This window comes from Pithys albifrons, chromosome 6 (assembly GCF_047495875.1).
Source record: "Pithys albifrons albifrons isolate INPA30051 chromosome 6, PitAlb_v1, whole genome shotgun sequence".
Taxonomy (NCBI): Eukaryota; Metazoa; Chordata; class Aves; order Passeriformes; family Thamnophilidae; genus Pithys; species Pithys albifrons.
The window spans coordinates 11,306,928-11,325,169 of record NC_092463.1 but is presented as its reverse complement, the minus strand read 5'-3'; the positions used below and the strand labels follow the sequence as shown (position 1 = coordinate 11,325,169).

Here is an 18,242-nt window from a genome sequence, read left to right as displayed (position 1 = left end):
GTCTTCGAGAATGTGCTTTTCAGTGTAGTGCAAAGTGAGGAGAGAGACTTTTTTCCCCTTTCTGTGTTTTGAACCCTGTGCTAGACTCTAGTAGGACAGGGCCATTCTGGATTGGGAGAGTGAGGAGCAAAATCTGAGAAAAGGGAGGTTTAAGGTTGCCTCTCTTTGCATTCCTGACCTAGACCTAAAATGAGGGAGAAAGTAAAATTTAATGCCTGATGTTTCAGGACTTGTAATTTTAATTTCAGACACTCTTTGTGTTCTGCCCTGGTGACCAACCCCTGTCTCTTGCCACCAGAGGCTGTTGTCTCACTCCTTTTTTGCCTGGTATAAAAAGTAATGAACACGCAGTGTCTGCAAAATATCTTCGATGTGCAGTTGCTAACCTTATTTTAAAAAGCTCAACAAACTGTGTGAAAGATAATCATGGTGTTTGTCATGAAAAAGCCTGTTAGTTCAGTGTAAATATGTTGCTGACAGCTGGTTGTTTTTAAGACATGCTCTTTGTGCTTTAAATTGAATGTTCAAGTATTTTTGTTATCTAAACCATGACTGTTCTTAGTTGAGCAGATTTCAGGTTAAAAACAGTAGTCAAGCCATGACTGTTCGTAGCACTGTAATGTAATTTTGTGTTACTAGTTTTTTTCTGACCTGTTTTAATGCATCATGAAGTGGCGGTTATATGTCTAATTGCACAGCACAGAGAAAACAAAATTGTGTTGAAATACTGCATAAAACTTGAGTGTTACATTGTTTTGTAGTGGAAGAGCTACTGTAGGCACTCATTCATAACAAGACCTGCAAGTTTCTTCCTCCCAGGGCGGGTGGTTGAGCTGGCTGTGCTGACTCAACAGAGTGAGTTTCTCTTCTCATCCTCTTCTTCCTCCTCCTCCTCCTCCTCTTTTGACTGCTTGTGACTGAACATCAGCAGATTCACAAGAGCGCACTCTTGAAACATACCTTAGTTTGAGGTTGCTTTTTGAAACTGTGCAGCTGTGGGTCTTCACTTGAGACTCTCAGAGCTTTCATGCCAGCCAGGTGTTCAGCTGGTTAAAAACAGACTTGCCTTCTGAGCGTGGATATGTGTGCGCAGTGTGGCTGTGAATGCACATGGGTTTCTCTGGAGCAGCTGAGGAGAGAGAGGGCCTCATTCTGATCTGGAGGACCCAGTGTCACCTGGGTGGGCATTGCTGACTCGGGGTGGAGGCAGAGATGGGCTGCCTGGGCAGGGCAGGAGGTGCTCAGAAGTGAAATCTGAGAGGCTTGTGCATGTGTGTACCCTGAAATGTTAATGCAGTTTGGGTCACTGCAATATAAGAAAGGTATTGAGCTGCTAAGAGAGTGTCCAAAGGAGGGCAGTGAGGATGGTGAAGGGCCTTGAGGAGGAGCCACATGAGGAGCAGTTGGGAGCACTTGGTCTGTTCTGCCTGGAGGAAACTGAGGGGAGACTTCATTGCAGTGTACAACTTCCTCATGAAGGAACAGACTCTACAGACTCTTTTCCATGGTGATCAGTGACAAAACCTGAGGGAATGGCCTGAAGTTTTGTCAAGAGAAGTTTAGGTTGGGTATTGAAAAGAGGTTCTTCACCCACAGTGTGACGGGGCACTCACTGGAATAGGCTCCCCAGGAGAGTGGTCAGAGCACCAAGGCTGACAGAGTTCAAGAAGCATTTGAACAGCACTCTTGGGCACATGGTAGGACTCTTAAGGATGGTCCTGTGTGGGGCCTCAATGATTTTTGTATGTCACTTCCAACTCATCATGTTCTGTGGTTCTGTAGCTGCTCAGTACAGTCTCATGATGTCCAGGGCTTGGAGCCTGAGTCTAACTCCTCCCTTTTTCATTTAGCGATGGCTGGAAGAAAAATAATCAAGTATGCTGGAAGAGAAACATTAATTAACTTTTAATTTAGATCTAATGTGTGCTGCTTAGTGCACTACAGGAAAGAGTGAGAGTGCCGGATCTGTCATGTTATATAGAGGGTGATGCATTGAAGAAACAAGGAAAAGCCTCAGGTCTGAATGGGAAGATGAGGTTTTAACTCTGTGGATGGGTTTTGTATCTTGATTAAAAGCTGCAGATGTGTGATAAGTTGCTTTTGTATCCATTTTGCATCTGAAATTACTTTCTCTGTAACGTGGTTTGTATCTGTTTTCTCTTCAGCCAAACTTGCAAGGAGAAGTCAGGAGAGAGAGAATCTCGGCATGCTGGTCTGGTCACCTAACCAGAATCTGTCTGAAGCAAAATGTAAGTCTCTTCAAATACTGTTATTCCCTTCTTTCCTTACATGTGTCACTTCAAGAATGCAAAGTTGCCACTTTTAGTAGAGAGGTTATGTCTGTACCTTTCCATTATGATAAAATATATATTTGAAAAAGAGAAGCCTACAAAGAAATCCCCCAGATCATCTTTGTTCCCCACTGGGCAGCTGCTCAGGGCATCAAATCCACGGAGGCAGGGAAAGCAAGAGAAATGTGATACACATTCTGCCATGATATGAATTCTTTAAGGTACTTATCCTTGGGCCTACACAAGCTGCTTTTTTGCTGTTGGTGCTGTAGAAGATGACTGGGGAGAGCAAAATGAAAAGTATTGGGAGGGGGATAATGAAATATTTGGTAATTAGTAGTACCTTTTTCTCCACAAAGGCGCAAATAAAACCCACATCTGGAGCCCACGGAGGTTTTAAATGCCAGAACAATTGCAGTGCCTTGGAATTCCACGTGAGGGCAATTAACAGCACTCTGTATGTGTCTGGGAACAAGTCTCAGTGCTGCTGCCAGATGGCAGAACTAGTATTTGAAAGGTTTGTCTAGCTACAGTTCTCCTCATGAATAAGTAGGACTCCTTGATTAAAGGGCTGCTGTTTGAATGCAGTAACTAAACCTAAGTGCTTTTGGGGGAGGGAGGGAGCTGAAAAGTGCTATTTTTGACTTTGTGCTCGTACTTTTTTTTTTTAATCCTTTCTGATTCTGGGACCAAGAATGAGAATCTGGTATTCCTGTTCCTCTACAGTTTATATGGTGGCACTATTGATACCTGGTTTTTCCCTAGATCCAAGGGCTAGGATGCATCACAAGGCACTTTGTGAGGATGTGGTGGCATTTGCAAATTAAGGCACCAGAGATTGTGCACAAACTGGCTCTGTCATAAAAGGCCTGTGCTCTGCCCTGGGGCGTTGGTCCCACTGAGCAAAGTTGCCCCTTAAATTACAGAAGGAAGATGGTACTGCGATCTACAGATAAAAAGGGCTTTGCAAGGATCATGTCTGCCTTCTCTCCTTCCTACCAGCAGTGTCTTGTCTGCCTCTTGTTGGCTATTGCATCCTGAACTAAATAAGACTGAGGAGAAGAGGAATATGTTTGACAGTTATGTACAGCTAGAAACCTCTTAAAAGGTACAAGAACAAGAAATTGTTGCTGCCACCAAAAGGAATGACTGTTCGTGGGCTGCCTGTAACACAGAGGATTCCTCTCAAGTCTGAGTGTCTTGAATCTCAGCTCAGCTTTGGAACATTTAACTCCTGCCTGATAGGAAACAAGTCTCTTTAAGAGGGAAGAGAGAATGGAGGAGGAAAAGGAGGGAAGATATGTGGAATTAACAAATATGATCTGTGACTGAGTATTTTGTGGCAATTGGCACAAAAATATGCTCATATTATAGAGCATAGCAAGGGTATATCACCTACCTAAGAGGTAATTAAAAAAGTGGGATGACATTGATGAATAAAAACAGAGAGTTTGTTGGTCATTGCTTTGTCTTATGTCAATTTGAGCTGATCCTGCTGAAAGGTATCAGTTATCCCTGTCTCTGTCTGGCATTACTTAAAAATGAACTGTGAAAAGCAAATTCTGCTGTAGGGTAGGTGCTTTTGTTTTTTGGAAACTAGAAATGGATTGATTGGTAGAAATAAGTTTATTGCTCTAATGTATTCAAGCCAGCTATTAGGCACTGATTGCCTGAAAGCTGATTCAGTCCCCCTTCCTTTCAAAAGATGGGAACCTCCTCCAAAACACCAGTGCTCTGCAATGGCTGTAGAGCACTTACTAAATATATTACAAGCAGAGTTCCCTAATCTTCTGTATGGTTTATGATGAAAGAACATCAGGGAACAGGAGGGTCACTTCAGCATCTCTTGAATTCACTGACAGGTCTTGGCATCATTCATAGTGAATCCTAATTAAATGGGGTCCGTGGGGATGTGTGAGAGGACCAGTGATCAACATTTCCATCAGTGACGTGGGAATTGATATGAAATTGTGGATGACCCATAGTCTGACAGGATGGTAAATAAAATTCATGCTACCAGCAGTCTTGTAGAGTGCTTTGGGTCTTTTCCTAACTTGGACTGCTGCCAATGCAATGGGCTCTTAATGACCCAACTGCAGGGTTGTGAATCTCAGTACTGAAAGCCCTGGCCTTCTGTATCAGGGCTGTGTACTGAAAGAAATGGCTTAGAGAGCAATTTTGGGGAAACAGTGGGCAGATAATTCAGCAAAGGTTTGTGCGGTCCTGGTTGACCCAGAGGATGATGTGGGTGTAAAGAGTGAAATCGTCACGGATATAGTTTGCTGCCTTTGCACCCCGCAGCTTTCAGGAAAATGAACCTCAGAATAGTGGTGTTAGTTTAAAAACTGGGAAAAGGATGGAGACAGGAGATACTGAAACATTTTGGAATCTGAAGATGAAGCAAACTCCATCCATTTAGCTTACTGAGAAGAGGCTGAAAGGGGACTATTGTCAATTATTCTCTGAAATGGAAAATTTGACATAGTAAGAGACATGCATAATAGAAATAGATGACTGCAAAATAAGTCAGCATAGACTAAAGTTAAATGCCTGAGTGTGAGGGGGTTTTTTTGTGATTGACTACTGGAAGTTATTCAGGGAAGTGATGGATTGTCTGTTTCTTGATGCCTTTTTAAACAATGGATTTTTGTGATGTATGTATTATTCTTGGTGAGAGAGATCATTCATTGGCAGTGTGAAATTGCAAGTGGAAGGAGGGGTGGTCTCCAGGAGGTTGGTGTAGCCCCTTGGGCAGTAAGTATTGTGAGTCCTATGTAGCACATCCATTCTTAATTCAGGTTGAAGTGTGGGTGAGCAAATCCTTCCAATCAGCAGCGTGTTGGTACCTGTGATTATTTTGGAGTGTACTCCAAAGCCTTTAATCCATTCAATGCCTGTAGGTCACAGGACTCTTCTCTGTTCCTGTGGCTGGGGCACAGTGAACTGGTAGCTCTTGTGAGCAGGAGAGTTCAGTGCAATCACTGGAATTCGTGGAAGCCATCTCGGTAAAAGGTGAATTTGTGCTAAAACCCACAGCAGATTCTGTGATAATGCTCAGAGCAGTGCACTTTATGGGTTTGGCAGAAGGCTGGCCAAACTGGTGGAGGTTATGGGAGGGTCTGTGTAAGCTGCTCAAAGGAACCCCAGAAAGACCAGTGTGTCGGCCAAGACCTGGTGGATATCTGCATACCTGATTCTCCAGGCTCACAGTTAAAGCTTGTTTGGGTCCCATGCCCCTGTGTGCTGAAGCAATGTTTTAATCACAATGGAGAAACCTTTTGCCTGGATGCCTTGAAATGATGGATGTAACATAGAAGAGAAAACCAAAAGTATGTGTTGGCACATTGTTAATTTATTTTATCCTGTGTCTTGTTAACCATTAACCCTGGACACAAACCACTTACTGCCTTGCCCATATTAACATCAAAGTTGAATGCTGCCAGCATGGTTCATATCCACTGCCAGAATTCTGCCTTTGAGGGGTCACTTGCACAGCAGTGCCAACATTACTGAGTAGGTCACAAAGTTAGCTCAAAGCTAGAAGTTTGTCCTATGTCTTTTGAAGAAGAAAGAAAGAAGGAACATTGTGAAGTAACTGAACATTTGGACTTAAAATAACTGTGCTGCCCTTCCAGCTCTGCTCCAAATGCCCTATGGCTGGTGTCACACCTCTTACAGAGAGCTTGCTCTCCAAGTGAGACTCCTGAGGGGCTGTCTGTAGACTTGGTGTTGTGGAGGGCAACTCTTCTGGCTGTGGTGGGACTCTGTCCAAGGGGATGAGGAAGGAGACAGGGAGAAGAGGAAGAATGATGCCTTGAGCAAGGTGACATTGAGGAGTAGGAACAGCTAGGTGGAAGACAGACATCTGCTCTCTGAGTGGCACGTGGTGAAGGAGGAGGGGGAATAGTAAAAAATGCATTGTAACGATGCTGTGGAAGCCCTGCACAGGGTAGAGCTGGGCCAGCATGAAGCTATTAATAAAACAGCAGTGTCTTTCTCTGTGCCAAGCCCGCCAGTGAGTGGAACCATAGAGATGACTTTGAGTTAGTTTAGAAAGGAGCAAGTGCTGGCATGGTGCTGCTGCCTGGGAGTGAGGGATGGACACCAGGCGAGAGGGTAGGATGCAATGATTGCTTTCATGCATCTGTAGTTCAAAGGTGAACTACAAGAGGGAAATATGCATTGTTTTGCCAGTGATAAGCTCTACTTTGGAAGTAATTATTCTGCTCTCTTTCTGACAGAATACGTGTGCTGCTAGGTGGGAGTTTTGTTTTCTCACTGATGTCTTGGTGGATGTTTCCAGTGGATTTGCAGGTGGCGCCACTGAACAGGCTTGCACTGTCCCTGATGCCCATGGGACAATGGTCTGTGGATGGCAGCTGGGTCTTCTGGTCTTGCAGTGCTGCTTCTGCTTGACCTGATAGTTGGTTGGCAGTGCCAACTTTGAACATTCACCAGTCCCTTTCTCCATTACTCTGTAGCACCTCTTCAAGGCTGCAGCTGGCTCCCTGCTTTACATCATACCTGCCTTGGTGCAATGGAGAGAATTCATATACCCTTCTTCCCCCTATGGAGGGGAAGTAGAAAAGCCCAGGGGACATGGGAATAGAGAAATTCCAGAATTGAGTGAAACAGCTGAGTGCTCTGACATTCCCTAATGTGCTTGGCCAAATCTTGTGGCTGGGGGAAAGTGAAGGGTCCCTAAATGTGCTGCAAAAGCTGATGCTGGGAAGGCAGTAATGTGCCAGATGAGGCTCTGATGGAGGAAAAAGTGCTGGTTGCTATGGTTACTAAGGATCTTAACCCTGTGGTGTTTGGCAAGGATTAGGTAACTGTGCCACAGGCTGGGTAACTGTTTGGGAGTGTGTGCTGCTCCACCCTAAGAAGCTCTGAGTTGGCATTCAGGATCTCAAAAGCCGTGTTTCTGATTCTTAGTGTCTTAACAGCCTTATTTGGGTGAGTGAGTTTTGCTAGCTGTCCTCTGTTGTGATGGTGAGGTGAATCCCAAAATATCTGAGGGCAGGTTGCAATTTTAAGTGGCCGGAGTCCATCTCCAGCTCTAGTCCAAAGGATAATTTTTTGCGTAAAATGGATTCTGAATTACTCTTTAATTTTTCTTCTAAAAGGAAAATTAAACAAACTTGGAATTCTATTTTCTCTGAATTTTCTAACTCAAAGTGACTGCCAGAGAAAAGGACATGAAAATGTCTTCTAAGGTTGCTGCATGTGCCTGATCATGATTTGTATGGCTGGTCTCTGGTTTTGGTGTGTAACTGAGTCATAGCTGTTTTACAAAGAGCTTTTGCTTTGATATAACCTTTCCCCCTTGGCTCACTTATTTTGGCCTGTGAGTTCTGTGGACATGGATCTCCATCAACTATCATCATTAGCTCTCATTTTCCATGGGTTGTAGAGTGCCCTAACAATAAATAAATGTGAACAGAAAACCACAAATTGGAGAGAGTAGACTGGAGAAAGTGTTGATCTTAAAATCTCCCTTTTAGAAAACGAAGCCCTTATTTAACAGGATGCATTTGAAATGGAAGGCATTAACACTTCAGAGCTATTGGGGAGCCACCCTCTCCCCGGCACACAGGCACCCCTCTGCAGGGAGCAGCACTGAGACAGAGGATATAGTCTGGTGTGTAGTCAGCTGCTTTATAAGTCTCTCCTCTCTATCATGCTCTAAACAGGATCCTTGAAACACTTGGAATTGTTGTTTTATTTTTAGTCCCCTCTCCCCTCCAACCCCCGTTGTCTCTGTGACCTGGTTTATAACATAACTCTACAAAACATTGTGGTGATGCTCAGTAAGAGTGTGCAGCCACCTTGGTCAGGGATGGGACAGTGGGAGCTGCTTAGGCTTTGTCACCAGAAAGAAAAAAGTATTGTTGAGCTCTTAGCTGAGCTCCTCCTTGGGTTTTTTGTTGGCTGGCTAAGTGCTGGGTGAGGTTGTGAAAGAAGCACACATATTGTGCTTCTCTTGTTTGGAGTTCTTCTGCTTGGTTGTGTCCAAGGTATTGCTTGTTGAGGTGCTGAGGATTTTTTAGTAGTAGTAGAAGTATTAGCTTTCAAAAAGAGCTGTCAGGTAGAGCCAAGCCTTCCAGGTCTCTGAGGGCTGAACTTCAGGGGTTGTGATTGTCTCCTGAAGGTAGGTGCTGACCTTTTGTGTCTCAAGTGAAGATAGAAAAAACCCCAAACTTAGATTCATGCTGTTTGTATATGCTCCTTCCCTAGAAATACCAGTTTGTTGTCTGTCCCAACGACAGCAAAAAGGATTAATGGAAAAGCAGAATTGGATTTTTGTGTATCCCTAATCCAAATTTGGTATTATGCAGTGAACCTGGCAGCTGTGAAGCTTGGATGCAAATACAGGAGCTGAAGAATGCAACTCCATGAATTTAGAAATGAGAGAACAAGTGTTTAATTTAAGATTCTGCTTGAGTTTAGCTGTAGAAATAATAGTCATGGCCACTTCTCCCAGCAGCTGCAGTTGCTGCACTTCAGAAAATGCTCAAAAGACAAAGGTGAAGGAATGCAGTGTTTCATTTTCACTAAGGCAACTTTTGATGCTGATAGTAGCGATATTGTGAACAGCAAAAAGAAGATACCAGGCTTCAAAGGCTATGGGTGTATCCCAGAAATGGCTGAGTTGCCTCAAACTTAGCTGCAGTTTCCCCTTTGTTTGTCATCTGCTGTGCTAGTTGCTGTTGCAATGCTGTGTGGAAATCTCAGAGCAGCTCTTTCATCATTATTGCTGCAGGTTGATATTTCTGGATTCTGAATGCATATTTAAATTAAGATGAAATTTTAACCCTTTCACAGTAGTGGAGTCAGGAAAGCCATTTAGTTTCAGAGAACTAGGTTATGTGTTTATGATGGATTTTACCCAAGGTACAGTGGGTTGTGGCCTGTGGGCTTTTTTGTGTTGTCGTGTTTGTTTTGGGTTTTTTTTTAAAGCTTCCAAACAAACAAAAAAACCCAGACCTGAAGGAGAGAGAATGTGCTGGAGAGTATCCAGGAAAAGGATGTCTTATCTAAGGTAGCTGTGTTCTCCTGAAGGAATTTTTGCTGCTGTACTGGGAGGGGGAGTAGTCACTGGTTTCTTCATGTGCCTTGTTCTCTCCTGCCACCTGTTTGTTCCTCCTTTTCACTGCACTGTGATCCAGGCCTTCTCCAAACGTGTCAGGATGACCCACTTTGAAGACGCTGACTGGCACTACTGTGGCTGCTGCGGGATTGAACTGGTGCTGGCACTAGGGAGAAGCTTTTTTCCTAAGAGAAGTTTAGAGACAAGATGAGGTGGATGTAATGGAGTGATGATAGCTGCGTTGAGAGTTACTCTGGCAGTGAGCCTTGATCTGAAATGCGTTTGGAAGCAGCCTTAGCCAGCCTCGTCGGCGCTGTGTGAGTTGTAGGACCAGTATGACAAGAACTAGCAGGCTGCAGCTCCTTCGTGCTGCTTGGGCCCAGCCCTGGGACAGGCTGAGTGTGCTCCAGTCTTGCTGGTCTTGGTGAGAACGGTAGGGTTGGGGTGTTTTTGGAGGACTAGGTCCTTTTTTCTAGCCTCTTGTCTCTTACTGTAGCTGTGAGTGAAAATAAGAAGGGTCAGGGAACTGGAGGGTAATCTTCTAAATTTTTTTTTTGTTTTAATTTTTCCTTAAAGCAAAGTTAGTCAGCAAGTACATGTTTGTAGGTATGTGATGGGAGCTGTGGACAGGCAGGGAGGAGCTCTAGTGGGGGATGGTTCCACTGAGGAATGCTTGAGGAGGTCATGGCCATAACAGCTTGCTATGATGCCAAGTGTGACCTTTACAGAGGTGCTAGTACAGGAGGCAGAGCAGCCAAGTTTTCTCAAGGACATGTGCCAGAGCTTCCCTCATCATAATGTGCTTGTTGTGGTATTGTTTGCTCTAGTTACGAACCACTCCCACTGGTTAATTTTCCCGTACTCTTGTTTTTGCACTCCATGTGAAGTTACTTTCCTGATCATGTGCTTGCTGTGCAGATTCATATTATGGTAGGATAGTAGTGAATTTTCTAGCACTCCAAGGATTTGTAGTAATACATAATAACTTCTCAGTAAGGGCTAGGCTTCTAAATCCTGGCTAAAAGTGTGACCACCCACCACTGATACTCCAGGGTCTATTTAGTGACATTGAGCAGAAAAGCCTATGATAAACCAGTCTCTTTAGCTTGGTCTTGAAGGCTGAGGGCCTGTATGTAATCCATGCTTCAGCAGGTGCTGCATGAAATTGTAACTTAATTTTTTTCTAAATTGACTTAATTTTATGGGGTTTTTAATACTTTAATATAAGTAAACATAACACATACTTTGGTTTGGAGGCCACTGTAAGGATGATGCTGTCCAAGATCTGGAAACTTGCTGTCTCTGCATGGACTTCTTGGAGAGGTCAGAAACATCTTCACACTTCTTTTTTTTTCGAAGCCTACGGCAAGTGAGCAAGTGCAAGAATGGATGCATTGGGTGTTAGTGTCTCCTGAAGGCTGACCTGTCTGTAGTAGGGTGATCCACATCTGCTGAGGGCAGCAACTCCATGTGACTCACACTTGTCACCTCCCTTTTGCTGCCTGCTGGCTTGTCCGATGCTTCCTTTCTGCCCAAGTGACATCCCTCAAGGATGTAGCTGGGGGACAAATTGAGCATTTCTTTTGCTTTTGTGTCCAATATAAAGGGAGTCAGCGTGGCTTCTACTCTCTTGTCACAGGCTTTATTATTGGTAACAATAATAATGAGCTGTAATTTAACCTGATGGCTATTCTACTCCTGCATACCCCTTGTGTGTGTGCCCTCGTGCTGCACAAAGACCCTGCGTTGTGGGGAAGGGGAGTCACACATGCTGTTCAGGACGCCTGGCTCTGCCACGGGGCCTTCATTAGTCTGCATTCCTCCAACAGTGGAGAATGAAACAGTTCTGGTATTAGACAGGACCTTTCAAAATCTTACTGAGAGTTGGAATATGGATCTCGTGGAAGATTTCACTGTCTTTAGAGGGTTTGGGGTCTGGATACTCCTTTGTGGCTTTTGAAGCTGTTTAGCAGCAGGTTGCTTGTCGAAGCTTAATGGTAGTCTTGCTGTTTTGCAGACCAAGAATTTCAGCGTATACAGCATGATGTGGATGAAGAGCTGAGAATGTGCCCAGGCAGGGTACTGAAACCTTGTATTGGACTGCTAGTACTCTGAATCTGTGATCTTCCATATTGATTCTGTCATTAGTGTGTGCCAAACTTTTTTTCCAACTAGTGAATCTGGCTTTTGGAAAGGATGCACTGGATCAGGCATTCTCAAGGAGTGAGAATAGTAATTTCCACAAGATCATCTTTGTGAGGGAGGTTTCTTCTGACCCAAGTTAGTATCCCCTACACTGAACAATATGATGAATTTTCTTTTTCAATAATCTACCTCTTGTTGCAACTGTATTGATAATGTGGCTACTTGCATTGCTTGGGCATGTTGCTGCCTGTACTTGAAGTGTATAATCCAAAGCTATAACCTCCCAGTAGAATGAACTCAAGCCATAGTTTGACAGCAGAATAAATCTGGCTTTAGGGCTTCTCAGACTGAATTGAGAGCACTGTACTGAATAATGCAAAAAGCTGTTCTGCTATAAACTTGCTTTGTTGTTTAGGAGTGTGCTGTGTGACTTTATCTTGTCTGTAACTTCCTGTCTGTCTCTTGGAAGGTCATACATTGGAACAAGCATTCCCTCCCTGCCAGCAGCTAGTGTGTGCTGGTTTTGTGTCCTTACATGGGCTCTAAACCCAGTATCAGTTGTTCTGGCTAATTACATGTAATACAGTCCAGTGTCTGTGTCTGATTGGGGCTCAGGTTTTCACTGCTAAATGATGGGCTTGCTCAGATCCTGTATGATCACACTTTGGGTCCCTGGGTGATCTGATGTGGCACTCCCTGTTCTGTGCTGGGTGCTAGACATGGTGTTTCCTCTGTTATTGCCTAGTCAGATCTCCCTCAGCCTCTTCTGTGCAATGGTTTATGTAGCAATCTCTGGACTCATGGTACCCAGGCTCTGTAGATACTTAAACCTGTGCCATCCCTCCAGTAGAATTGTGTTCAGTGCCACAGTGGAGCCAGTTTATAACTGAACGTTGAACATGATGGATGTATAAGAAGCAGTCTTTCTTCTCAGAGGGTCCTCCATGGATGTCCTTAAAATGGGCATCCACATGGCCTTTCTGAGGGAGAACAGCAGCAGAGAGCAAGAGAGCATCAGCCGTTTGGCCTTTCCTTATTAATGATCCTCATTAATACACCACTCCATGGATATACACGGTGTCTTAGGCCTTTCTTTGATGTGGTGGTGTCAGCTGAGGAACGAACACATGTTGGTAAAAGCTTTAAAAGTAGCACATGTCTATTAGAGGAAGGCCTTTCCTGATAAAGAGTTTAATATAGTTTTGGTGATAAACAAAAACCCTGGTAATTTGTCAGTACACCTGTGTCTGTAGTACAGCCTGCTAGCTGCAAAATATAAAGGCAGATGAGCTGATCTTTACCCATCACTGGGGTTTCAATTTTAACTTGCCCTTGGATGCATACTATGGAAAGAGAGGTATGAAAGTAATTAAAATTGGGAGTAGGAAATATGATGCTTCTTTTTAGCTTATTAGTTGGGCACTGCCTGGGGATTTGGTTGCCTTTGTGTGGACAGAGGAAGCTTTTTGTTAGGTGTATTAGACCTTTTAAAAGGTATTAGATTTCCTAGCAGTGGAACACTCCATTTTATTCCTTGATATTTTTTCTCGAGGGCTGCACTTTCCAGACTCCAGGTGCAGTTTTGTGAGCAACTTTTTCCTTACCAGTGCAAATTTACATAGCCATGCCTGTTCCTACCCACCTGCTCATCCCTGCCACTGTGCTGGGGCAGGGAATGCATTGCACTTTTGGCTTGTCCCAGCCTCATCCCTTGCTGGAACTAAGGGGGCTCATCTCTTCTCAGGCTTGTATCATCTCCCAACAAAGTGATTTGTATGTGGTCTGCAACATGGTATAAACTTATAAAGAGTGTAAAGCACTGGAGCTGGTGCAGAACAAGAGGGCAGCCTGGGTAGGTAGGGCTGATGACATGAGGGTCTGGGACTCTCTTCTGGGAGGTGAGAGCATCTCCCTGCTTTCAGCTACCCCTCAATGCTTTTACGGCTTCTACTGCTGCCTGAGTGAGGAAACTGATGTGCTGGGAGTGGGTTTTTCAGGTGGAATAGTTTGCCAGTCTGGTTCCCTGGGAGTGCAGATGAGTGTTTGTGCTCCCAGGTGGAAAGAGTTGGATGGAGGACAGGGGTGCTTAATCTGGCCCTACTGCCAAAGGAGACTTCTGATGTCACCCTGTGGTCCTTCATGTGTGGACAGGAGGTGCTGTACAAGTGAAATCTGAGCAACAGGGAGGTAAGTGGGTGGGAGGTTGGTACATCCTGTGCAATTGTCATGCCTTGCTACGGATATTATCTCTTGCTCCTATTCGAGTAAGCTTTTCCAGGTAAGGTAGGTTTTCCTTTGCCTTGTAGTTGCCTCCAGACTTTTTCCTCACCTGCTGCTGATGTAGTGGAGTTGAGGCCTAAATCCTCTTGTACCTTCAGTTGCATGAAGTGATTTTTATGTTGCCCTTGTGTCTGTAACTAGCACTCTTGTGTTCTTAGCCACAGTGTGAAAGAAGGCTGTGTGCCTGCCCAAGGGGTGCAGCACAGGACACAAAGCACGTCTGTGCTTTGTCTCTCTGCTCCTCTCCTGCCTGTTACACACATCATATCGTACCAAGAAGAGGAAATAGTTTTTCCAAGGCAAAAACCCTTTTTGAATAGACGTGTAGAATGAATAAGGTTAGAAAGACTTCTAGGATCAGGTGGCTTTGTTTTCTTTTGTGTGATTTTGTTCATTCTTTCATCTCTGCCTGCTTTCTCTGCTCCCAGTTGCAGCTAACTTTAGGGAGACAGTTGTCCAAACTCGTGTGCTTTTGGCAGCTTCCTCTCCTGAGCTGAGACCACAAGGTGGCAGGAGTGTTCCACCAGTGCGGCCAGGGCAGCGGGACGGCAATGCAGCTGCTCATTTTTTATAGTCAAGGCAAAAACTGTGCTTACTTGTTTGTGTACCAATGTAATTGTGTTTTGAAATGTGAAAAAATTTCACATGTGTGTCTACATGTCCTTATTTTCTTTATATAGTATTGTTTTGGTTTGGGTCTTGACTTTTTTGCTTTTTTTAAATGCTTTTCTTTTTTGTGTGTGTTTCTGTTCTCAGGGGAGATGGAGGGGAGGGAGAGATGTATAGCAACATCCAGAATTCCTTGCAGGTTCCAACATTGATCAAACCCTGTGAAGCACACTAGTGAGGCTGCGAAGGATGCTGCTTTTGTCCTCATTTCACCCTGTTCTGTCAGGGTATTGCATCACGTAATATGCAAAGTGTTCACAGCTCCTGCAGTACCCTAGTAATGGGGGTGAACTGAGGTTGCAGCAACAGCCCTACCTCTGCATTCCTGTTGCTTTCTATAAGCTTTAGCACACTCACTTATGCTACAAACCCTCCTTGGGGTCACTGAGTCCACTGAACATGATGTGATCCTTGTGGGGCCATTAAGAAGCAATTTGGGTGTGGGGGGAGAAATTCTTCAGTAAGATCCACTCAGAAAAATTGTAATGTGATCAAATGGTGATGAGTAGAGTCATTATTTTGAGGCATTTATCTTTTCAGAGTTCAGCTACCCCGTGAAATTAATGTTCCTGTTTTACACATCTCTCAATTCACTGTTCAAGGATGCGGGACTGAAAATCAGCAATGCAGTTGTTTGCTCTTGTTCCTCCTTCCCTCTGTCATCCAAGCCAGTCCTCTTTCTTTTGCCTCTGGTGAGAAATTCTTTCAGTGAGATGGTTAGCAGAAGAGAAGTGTTTGTGAGAAAGGTGGCTGGAAACAGGAACAAAAAATTCAGGGAGTTGGTGCCACTATTTTGGTCAAACTCTCCTCTCTGGATGGCAGGGGAGTGGAAACATCTTTCTCTGCTTCCTTTCCCACTCTCTTCCATTTCCCTTATCTCTTCGACTACGTCAGTACTACACCCAGGGTCCTTTGGTCATCTCATATGTTTGGGAGAGGTGTGTTTTAGCATCTGAGCACTCTGTGCCTCTTTGCTGGTCAGAGTGTGTATGTGAGGCTCTGTTCCCTTTGTGTCCCTGCCTTTTGTGCCTCTGCTGCCTCCCTGAGCGTGACTGGCTGTAGGAAAGGGCTCTTTGGGCCAGTGCGTGCTCCATTTTGGGTGTGGGCTGGACAGGGGGATGCTGCTCTCTCCCACACAGCTAAAATGCATGCAAGAGAAGAAATGTAGCCAAGTAGGTAAAGAAATACCAGTTTATGGTTCTTTCTGTCCCTCCCCTCATCTGGTTTCTAGTAGCAACAAGAGCCTTCACAGGAGGCAATGCATCTCCCGTGTCACATAACTGTTTCTATTCAAGTATCATTGTATTTTTGGCCTGGTCTGTTGAAATATCTTTCTGGCATAGGGACATGAGTTGGATGGAAGGAAAAATACTCCTGTCTGCCCTGTTTGGGGAAAAGTTATGCTGGTAGAAAGAATGCATAGGGATGTATTTTGTGCTGGGGAAATGGGATGGGGTTACTTTGCTGCTCTAGCTTTTTCTGGTTTGGAAAGCACTGAAGAGCTGTGCTGGCAAACTGTCTCTTCTGGTGTAAGCAGGGCTCTGCCCCAGGCTCCTCTGGCTCTGAACCGTGGTGTCTAAACAGATTGCTGGGTTGCACACTGAGCGTGACTGAATGCCACTGAAATGCAGCAGAGCAGAATTTCATGTGCCTGCTGCCCTGTGCTTGCTAGAGGTGCGTGGGGAAGGCAGAGATGGAAGAGGGCACTTGTTTATCTGGTGTGGCATGTAAAACATTAAGCTGTGACAATTCCAGGCTCTACTGGTATGGGAGACTAAAGAGATCTTGTGACTCAGATGGTGCCATGCTCTTCCTTGCTTACTTCATACGGAGGGGGTTGGTAAAGAAAGAGCAATCAGAAGGATTGCTCAAGGGTCTGTCATACCTCTCAGATGGTGCAAGCATCAAAGTAAGTGAGCCCACAATTAGCCAAGAAAGGTCAAGCAGAATGGACTATATTGTCAGTAGGTAGGCAGAAAACAAGCCAAGAGGAGAATACAATGGTGTACTCCTTGTCCTTCCTTCACCCACACTCACTCTCCTGGTGTATAGAAAGATCGTTGCTGTGTGCTCTTGGTCAATTTGCTGTCTCATTGCCTTTTTCTTATTTTTCTTTTCTCTTCTTCCACTGTAACAATGAGATCTAATACTGATGTGTTACAGAACCTACTGGGACAGAAAAAGCACCTTGCCTCCTTTCATGGTGGCCAGTCACTCATAATCTACTGTTTGGCTCAGTGGTGTATTGACTTGATTGTAGAGAAATCCTATTGATATTTGGGCACCTTGCTAATATTCTTGCTCACTTAGGAGAGAAAATGCTGTAATGATTTTCTGGGGGGCTGAAGAGCAAGTATGTTTCCATTACTTGCAACATCTGGCATAAAAATGGTAATATGCTGGAAAGGAGAACGACCTCATCTCTTCTCTGTATATATTAAAGGATAAGATGCTGAAGTCAAATGAGGAACCGTAGATCTTGCCATGGTGAAAGCGAGGTAGTTAATGCAGCAGTACTTAGCATTCAGGAGCTTAATTCAGCCTTGGACTTCAGAGAATTCAGCTCCTTTCCCTCCTTCTCTCACCTCCTTAGAGAAAATATGTTACACTGCATGTGCAATATCTGTTTTAAGGAAGCTGAGAGCATTTAGCTGAAGTACAGGGAAATGCTGCACGGAGGGTTTCCTGGCAGCCTCTGTTTTCGTTGTGATTTTATAACCATCTATAACTCCAGAAGCACCTGAAATTGCTCTTCTGCTCACATCTTACTGATGTTCCCTGCTGTATTTGGCATATGGAGGGAAGGGATGGTGTGTATCTGAGGCAGTTCCCCTCTCTGTCCCTGTTTACCCTGTGTGGCCTTCCTGGATCATGTTCGCCCCATTGGGATGTGGTTTTGCAAGTTGGTTTTTTTTCCCCGTGGCAAAGCTGATTTCAAGGTTTGTCCTAGCTTTTGATAGCCCTCAGGATGTTCTATTAGGCAACGCAGCACATTCAGCCTAGGATGTTTCTGTTACTGTCCCAATCACCTCCACTGCCTCTGCAACTATTTTATTATGTTTGCCTTATGCAAGAAACAGTTGTTTGCAATAAGGGATGGTTTTCATCCCAGCTCAGCATGGTCCTTAGAAACAATTTGACTTGAAGAAACAGATGTGTTTGTGCTGCAGCAGTGCAAATGAATTGTTGTGGCTACACCTTTTTCCAAAGGGCTGATAAAACTTTTGCTGAATCTATCCAGATCATGGACCAACAAACAAGTTCATCAGCCCTGTGGGAATTGCCATTTGGTGCAGGTGGCAGCTTAGAAGAACAAGAACCTCATGGAGTGTCCTTGCTGATGTGGAACTGTGCCTGTGTTTATTGCATCCCACAATGTGGGACTGTATCAATACTCTCACATCCTTTTCCATGGCACTTAACAAAGCCCTCTTGTGAAAGTTAATAAATGCTTTTCCTTTCTTTATGAAGGTCTGGCACTGTTACCACATGTTATTGACTAGTCTAAAGATGGGATGTCTACTTTTAAGTACCTAGATTTTAAGTCTTAATGACAAGCTGAAAATAAGAGGCTACAGCTCTCCTGCTGTGTTTTTCTGATGTATCCTTTCTATTTTGCAAGTTCTTTTTGAGTTTATTGGTTAGTTTGCATAGCTGAAGGAAGAATTGAGGACTGTCTCAGCTTGAAGGAAAAGCTCTTAGAAGTGCCATCCTATTCCATGAGAGTGGAAATCAGAAAAAATCAGAAAACATGGGAGAAGCTCATT

The 18,242-nt window shown here is 44.2% G+C and overlaps 1 protein-coding gene across 1 annotated transcript in view; it reads left to right on the top strand.

Moving 5' to 3' along the window:
* RCOR1 (REST corepressor 1) overlaps positions 1 to 18,242 on the top strand; it is a 91,037-nt gene that overhangs the window by 40,390 nt on the left and 32,405 nt on the right. Inside the window, exon 3 of the mRNA XM_071557479.1 lies at positions 2,166 to 2,249. Coding sequence (XP_071413580.1) covers positions 2,166 to 2,249 — 84 coding nt within the window. The remainder of the gene's footprint in view (positions 1 to 2,165; positions 2,250 to 18,242) is intronic.